Source organism: Trachurus japonicus, chromosome 15 (genome assembly GCF_045865225.1).
Source record: "Trachurus japonicus isolate A0001 chromosome 15, Traja_1.0".
NCBI lineage: Eukaryota > Metazoa > Chordata > Actinopteri > Carangiformes > Carangidae > Trachurus > Trachurus japonicus.
Genome location: NC_140921.1, coordinates 3,296,226 through 3,304,034, shown reverse-complemented (window position 1 = coordinate 3,304,034; position 7,809 = coordinate 3,296,226). Strand labels below are relative to the sequence as shown.

The 7,809-nt window shown below is 40.2% G+C and overlaps 1 protein-coding gene across 1 annotated transcript in view; it reads left to right on the top strand.

Annotated features, from left to right (window-relative positions):
- Window positions 1-6,033, top strand: part of tspan14 (tetraspanin 14) — a 10,987-nt gene extending 4,954 nt beyond the window's left edge. The window contains exons 5-9 of the mRNA XM_085799253.1: window positions 696-866; window positions 3,424-3,549; window positions 3,660-3,710; window positions 3,838-3,951; window positions 4,725-6,033. Coding sequence (XP_085655379.1) covers window positions 696-866; window positions 3,424-3,549; window positions 3,660-3,710; window positions 3,838-3,951; window positions 4,725-4,790 — 528 coding nt within the window. The 3' untranslated portion in view covers window positions 4,791-6,033. The remainder of the gene's footprint in view (window positions 1-695; window positions 867-3,423; window positions 3,550-3,659; window positions 3,711-3,837; window positions 3,952-4,724) is intronic.
- Window positions 6,034-7,809: the final 1,776 nt, after the last annotated feature.

Sequence of the window (7,809 nt, the reverse complement as noted above, 5' to 3'; positions counted from 1 at the left end):
TTTGAATTTTGAATTTGAAATTTGTTTATTTCGGTCATACAACACCAACATCAAAATCAACCATTTTGTGTGAACAGTTTAGCCAAAACATATTATACACAATTGCAACCACACACACACACACACACAAAAAAAGAAAATATCATACAGTGACCGAAAAGGGAATAGGCTGAAGCCCAAGGCTTATATTTGCCTATCCTTTATACTCTATGAAATTAAATTACCTAGAATGTCAACAGTTCAAAATAATAAGATGAAAGTAATCATTACTGTATTTTATAATTTTTCATTATTTTACATTTCAAGGCTTTCTTAAAACTCAACAAAGAACTACATGTCTTCAACTCATCACTGAGCTTATTCCACATTTTAACTCCTAAGACTGAAACACATTTGTATTTTATGTTAGTTCTCACTTTACACATTTCAAAAATCAATAACCCTCTTAAATTATAGTTTCCTTTTCTTAATTTAAATTTGATTTAAAACATCTGTCTACTCAAGTTCGTACGTTGAAAACACCTGTATCATCATCGTTGAAAACACCTGTATCATCGAACTTGTACATTAAAAACATCTGTATCATCGAGTTTGTAGGTGAAAAACATCTGTATCATCGAGTCTGTACGTTAAAAACACCTGAATGCTGTAGATAATTTGTTTTTGTTTTATTGCTGTTTTTCCTCTCGGTCCAGTTTTCCGGGGTGATCGGCTTCATCTTCTTCCTGGAGCTGCTGGCGGCGGTCCTGGCCGTGGTTTTCCAGAGTCAGGTCCGAGCGTGGATCAATGAGTTCTTCCTGGCCAACATCAAAGCTTACAGAGACGACATCGACCTGCAGAACCTCATCGACTCTCTGCAGAAGATGGTGAAGCATTACTCGTTTATCTCTGACAGAAACCGTTAGTTTAAAGGATAATTACCGGTTTTTTTACAACCTGGACCTTATTTCTAGCATAAAATCCGATCATTTCCTCCCCCAGATAACTTTGGTGTCATTACAAGTGGTTGTGATGAAATGAGCTCCAGCCGAGAGCTGCGTATATCCGTATAATGGAGTCTACAGGGCAGCAGAATGCAGCCTCTAAATAACACATTATCTGCAGAGAAACTCCTTCATTTCACCAATATTTAGTTCTGATAGGCTAGTGCTATTCCCCTCTGAGTCCGGGGTTAGCTGTTATCAACATCCGGGGTCTGTAGGTTGACCTGCTGACCTCTGACCTGGATGATGTCATCTCTGAGCGCCGCCCGGCTCATTCTGATAATAATCATTCCGCTTCGGCATTCAGGTCCATTTTTATCTCAACTAGCCGGAGCTTTAGTGAGTCCAGGTTGAGGAGAGGAAGCCTGTGGAAGCTGAACTTCATCCAGCTGCTCATTTTGTTCTGACAAGTCGGAAACACACAGAAACGAACCGTAGCATTAGCGGTAGCAACAAGCCGCGCGGCGCTCAGAGATGACATCATCCAGGTCAGAGGTCAGTAGGTCAACCTACAGACCCCGGATGTTGATAACAGCTAACCCCGGACTCAGAGGGGAATAGCACTAGCCTATCACAACTAAATATTGGTGAAATGAAGGAGTTTCTCTGCAGATAATGTGTTATTTAGAGGCTGCATTCTGCTGCCCTGTAGGCGATATTGTTTTATACTCTCTCTACTTATCTGGCCTGTCTAGCCTTTTTACTGAACTTAACCAACTCCTTTCTTCATTGCCTAAACCCAACCAATGGCACAATTACACTTCTCTCTCAAACTCAAAATGTAAACTTGGAATATAAATTTAAAAACCAAAATGTATCAGTATGTGAAACCTGCGGGGATCGAACTCGGATTCACCACCGCAGGCGAAAACGCAAACCGCTTCGCCATGGCGTCAGAACACACTAAAGATTTCAGTTGGTGCTATTTAGCCTCGCATCACCAGGCTCTTCAGACAAGCGAAGAGCCTGGTGTCAGTTACCTCCCAATTAGTCTGCATTCTGGTTCCTGTCTGTAGCGGATACCGAAATCACCAAATTCACCAAAATAAAAGTATTCACCAACATAAAACTTATCAAATAAACATTAACTTGTAATACAATAAAAGCAAAATGTTAACTTAATGGCTCGGGGACTTTCTTGTAAATTATATTCCTTAAATTAAAGAGTTTTACCACATTTTATTAGCTTGGTGCTTTTATTTTGAAGGAAAGGTCTGTCTCTCTCGCCCTGGATCCGTTTCCTACCAAAACAGCGAGTCAACGGCCCCAGACTAGGTGCTATTTTAGTTTACTGCAGTACTGTTGTGAGATGACATTGGACGGCCAAATCGAATAACCAATCAGAGGAAAGCTCATCTAGCCAATCAGAGGCGGGAAAGGCGGGACTTTCCCGGACCTATCTTACGAAAAAAAATATTGCGCCCTGTAGACTCCATCATACGGATATACGCGGCTCTCGGCTGGAACTCATTTCATCACAACCACTTGTAATGACACCAAAGTTATCTGGGGGAGGAAATGATCGGATTTTATGCAAGAAATAAGGTCCCGAATGTAAAAAAAAAAAAAGGTAATTACTAGGGCTGGGACTCGATTAGAAAAATTAATCGAATTAATTAGAGGCTTTGTAATTAATTAATCGCATATAAATATTTGACCTGAGAACAGTGAGAAGCATTTTTTTTCACATGGATTTTAGTATACCATTGAATGACTGAATACATAAGCTTAAGCATTCAAGGTGGTACTTAACCAAGACCAACAGACTAGGGATGCAAATTATCCATTAATTCATTAATCGATATTTGATACATACAGATTAAATGGTCTTTCCTTCCAATACACTATGATGATTACTGTAGTATTTAACTAGGCTACTTAAATCACAGTAGCATAAACTGATTTGTTGAACTCAGCCTGATGTAAACATTAATAAAACTCAGTAACCAGTCACACAGGCAGCTCCATGTTGTCCCTGTGTGATGTTCAGGGACAGGTCAGGACAGTCTGAAGACAGAGCTCTGAGGGTGAAGTCCTATCATAATGAGATGAGCTGCACCTGTGACAGTCACAGGTCATAGATACAGCGCTGCAGCTGAGCAATTAGCGCGATATAGCGCATTTAGCGTGTGCCCGTGTCTGTGTATCTATGTGCAGGCAGAGATCAGAGATGGTGTTTTAAATAACCATGCTAGCGTTTCACCAGCTCTCATCTCTGCCAGTCAGCCTCTCAAACTACCGCCTCTCTCGCGTGCAGGCGCACCGCACGTAGACACACATGAGAAAAAAAAACATTTTTGTGTAATTAATTAATCGTAATTAATGCGTTAAAGTCCCGGCCCTAATTACCTTTAAACCTATAGGACCTGGTTCCATCGTGGATCTGGTCTGATGTGACGTTCTCTAACAGAACCATGTTTAATGCGATATTCTCCAACAGAACAACTGCTGTGGAGCTCAGGAACCGTCCGACTGGGACCTGAACGACTACTTCAGCTGCAACACCACGAATCGCAGCCGAGAGCGCTGCGGCGTCCCCTTCTCCTGCTGCCTCTCTGATCCAGCTGTGAGTTTACTATCGATCGATCAGAACTTCATCAATACGCATCACTCGTCACCATGGTAACAGAACAACGTGTCGATGTGTGTGTGTGTGTGTGTGTGTGTGTGTTTCAGGACTCGGTGGTGAACACTCAGTGCGGCTACGACGTGAGGAACAAACTGAAGGTGAGTGAGGTTTCTGACAGCAAACGTTGTGTGATGATGATGATGATGATGGATGATGGCGTCATCGCAGGAAGTTGGTTACTATGGTTACTGCGGTTCTCTGATGTTGTGTAATGTTGCCGTGCAGGGCGAGTGGAGCAACCACATCTACACTAAAGGCTGCATCGCGGCGCTCGAGGACTGGTTGCCAGGAAACCTCTACACGGTCGCCATAGTCTTCATCGTCATCTCTCTGCTGCAGGTACGGCACCTTTTCCTTTTTTAGAATTTTTTTAATTTAACCTTTATTTTGACAGCAAGCTCTTTTTTGCGGTCGCCCTGCAATTAACACAGTTGAAAATACAAACTACAATACATCAATACAATACAATGAGTACAAAAAATTTGACTAATCTGATGTTTGTAAAGTTTATAAAACCAATGATTGGACAAACATTACTATTTATGTGTGCACGTTTTTGTAATAAGTCATGGTTATCATAGATTAGCCGGGCTAACGGTTAGCTACCTGTTTAACTTTAATAACTCAGTGACTCAATAAACGCTCCATGAAAAAATATTTTCTCCAGCGGATATCTGAGTTCCAACATGACTGAGCTAACTGGAGTAGTTTCATGTCGTGTCCCACAACGGGAGGGTTTTAACAGCTGACGTCCTGGTGTTAGCTTAGCTACCGCCGTTAGTTTAACTACCGCCGTTAGCTTAGCTGCCGTCAGCTGTCCCTGTCAGCTGCAGCCACTGATGCTTTCTTGACACTGTGATTCCCCCAAACTGAATAAATACAACACATAGCAACACAAAACACACACACAGAAATAGTAATGTTTCTTAAATCATTTGTCTAAACGGTGATAGGGCGTGAAAAATATGATAGCTAAACTCTCGTTCGTTACTACTGTTCTCATTCAAATTACGTGCTGGTTTTCTACCCGGAAGTAGAATGTAAACAACAAGGAGATTCTGTCTATACTGACTTCTGTCTCTCTCTCTCTCTCTGTCTCTGTCTGTGATCAGATGGTGGGGATCTACTTGGCCAGGACGCTGATCGCCGACATTGAAAAAGCCAAATTCAGCTACTGAAGCGGACACCTGTAAGGGGGCGGGGCTTAACGCCTGGTGTCACTGGACCAAGTCTCTTAATTCAGACACGTGCCTTCTTCCTCTTCCTCTTCTGTCGTATCTTTACACCATCGGTCCAGTCTAGTCTTCTGATGATGATGATGATGAAGTTGCTATGATGACTGAGAACATGGCCTTTATTTGTGTGTGTGTGTGTGTGTGTGTGTGTGTGTTTGTTTGTTTACATTGACTGAGAGACTGAAGTCTTAACAGGTTTTCTTTTTTGTTTCAGTCTGAGAGATTCTGCCTTAAATTTTTCGTTTTGTTTCTTCTTTTTTTTTTTATATATATATTCAGACTTAAATGTGAGCGACTGATCAGAACCAAACTGCCTCTTTTCTCTTTTCCTGCAGCTTCTACTGTTTTCTACTGTTTGAATGTGCGTTGAACCTCTGATCTTTGATCCAGTGCCTCCTTTAAACCGCCGCCGGCCTCAGTTTCAGCGATTTAAAGGAATAACAAAACAAAACAAAACAAAACAAGAAGTGCCTGTGTTTTAGTGCGAGTAAGTTTTGACACTGAGAGGAGGCGGGGTCAGTGATGTCATAGGTGTGATGTCATCCGCTGCTTGTTTGGAGGTGATGTCAAACTAACAAAGGTTGAATCTTTTATCCTCCAATGCTGACACTTCAAAATAAAAGCACACGACGAATGTTTTATTTTTCACAATCGACAAATCTGAAGCTGAATATTTTTCTCCACTGATCAAAATGCAATTTCTGTTTATTGATTGAGCGATTAATTGACTGGTTGCTGCATCAAGACTGTGAAACTGTCAAATTTTAATTTGTTATTGACAAAAGTTTAAAGAAAAAAATCGTGGACTGTTCCTTTAAAAAGGTATCGGGTTCATGTGATCACGCGTTTGATTAAATATGAAGGTTGTGAGACTTTATCGACACTGGATTCATGTTAACAAGCTTTGAATAAATGAAGTGTTTATGTTGAGTTGTGTTGTTGCGAATAAAGGTTTTCAGGATGTTTGAGCCAATCACAGTGAACCAGAGAGAATATTCAGAATTAATGTTTATATCTTCAGCTTTAATTCTTTTATTCTTCTTTGTTTGTCTTTCTGTCGATGAATGGTGAATTATTGGTTTGTTAAAAACCAGACAGCTTTTATTCTGAAGGGATTCTGTTTTTTATAAAAGTGAATTTTTATCTTTTTATATTCTACAAAAATAAAAACTGAAGTTTGGTCTGAGTTTGTTGTTTGAGCTTTTTTTTTTTTTTTAATTCTTTGATCAAAGTGAAACAGTTTAAACTTTATCTAAGAAAATAAAGCCTTTCAAAAGGTGTCTTTTATTCTGAAGTCCGTTCTTTGCCACTTCCTGTCTGACGCTTTACTGAACTGAACTTGACACATTCCTCAGTTTAACTCTACTGATCATCAGCCCTGTTTGTTTTCATCTCAGCTGCTTTTAGTTTTTGATGATGAACGTGCCTGATTATTGATCAGTAGAAATCAAATCTATCAATAATATCGGATTAACACAAACACAAACTATCAATGAAAGTTCATGAAGCTTCTTCCCGCTCAGTCTTTCTCAATCAGTAGCCTACACTCTTTATTCAGTCACTTCCTCTGCTGCTTCTTGCACAATTGTGTATGTGTGTGTGTGTCCACGTGGCGGCGCTGCAGAGCTCCATCTACAACACACACACACACAGTGGAGACTCCAATGCTGTTTTGGAAAGATGTTTATTAATGGTTAAAATATTGGGATTAACAATTCTTTGTTTAACAAATTTCAAGTGATGATTTATATGGACGGTCTGTCAAAAAAGGTATCAAAAATGGTGAACATAATTCTTATTATGGGAAAATAACATAGGCTATACACAAGAATAAATGGAAAATCAGCAAACCCACCATAAACTGTTTTAAAAATGAAATTAAAAACTATAGGTATAACATCCCTAAAGGAATTATCAGAAGAAAATCAGTCAATATATGAATTATATGAAACAATGTCAAAGTCTCTTGCTTTTTAAGTTACAATCCTGTGTTCTTTTAACACGCTTAAAGCACTTTTGTTGAAATGGCAACCCCTATATTTATTTTATTTTATTTGATCTTGTTAAAGGGATACACCAACATTTTTTTTTCCTGTCTTGCCTCACTCCCATGTCCATGACCAGCAGATAGACACCATCCTTTCGACTGTGCGTGTAGTAACAAGGGAGATAGAGCCGTATTGCCCGTAATTAGCTTAGCTCAAACACTGGAAGTGTATGGGTAGTGTTAGCCTGCCTCCACCTAAAGTCATCAGAGAAACTCTTCAGCAACTCTAAACGGAAACCGGCGGGCCGATCTTCGTCTCAGAGCTGACAAAACTCTCCGGTAAGGCATCTTGAGCGGTCAAATGCCGCTAACGGGACGAGATCGGTCAAAACGGAGGGTTCAAGCAAAGACGGTTTATTTTGGTTCAAGCTAGCTACATCGAGGGTAGGTTAGCTTCCTGTTTCAAAGTAAAAGCACAAATTCTATCGTCATGGTTTTCTGTATGTAAAGGGCAACGGGTGTTTTATTTTGTGAAAGTAACTGGAAGTGTTTTGGTCACAACAGCTAGCTTGAGTAGCGCCGAATTCGTCCGAACAAAATTGTAAACAGCTGGTATTTAGACAAATTAACGACACACTGCTGATCTAAACGGCTACTTTCTCGCCTAAAAATGTTTGAAATGTTGATAAAGTGATATATTTACAGAGTTTAGAGCTAAAATGAAATCAGCTTCTGACTGCTGATTTCGGCTCGGGTAGGAGGCAGGCTAACACTACCTATACACTTCCAGCGTTTGAGCTAAGCTAATTAGCGGTGCGCCAGCTCTGCCTGTATCTCCCTTGTTACTGCACGCACAGTCGAAAGGATGGTGTCTATCTGCTTGTCATGGACTTGGGAGTGAGGCAAGACACACACAAAAAAAATGTTGGTGTATCCCTTTAATGTGTTGTAAGCTTGTAGTGTTTCAAATGCAAG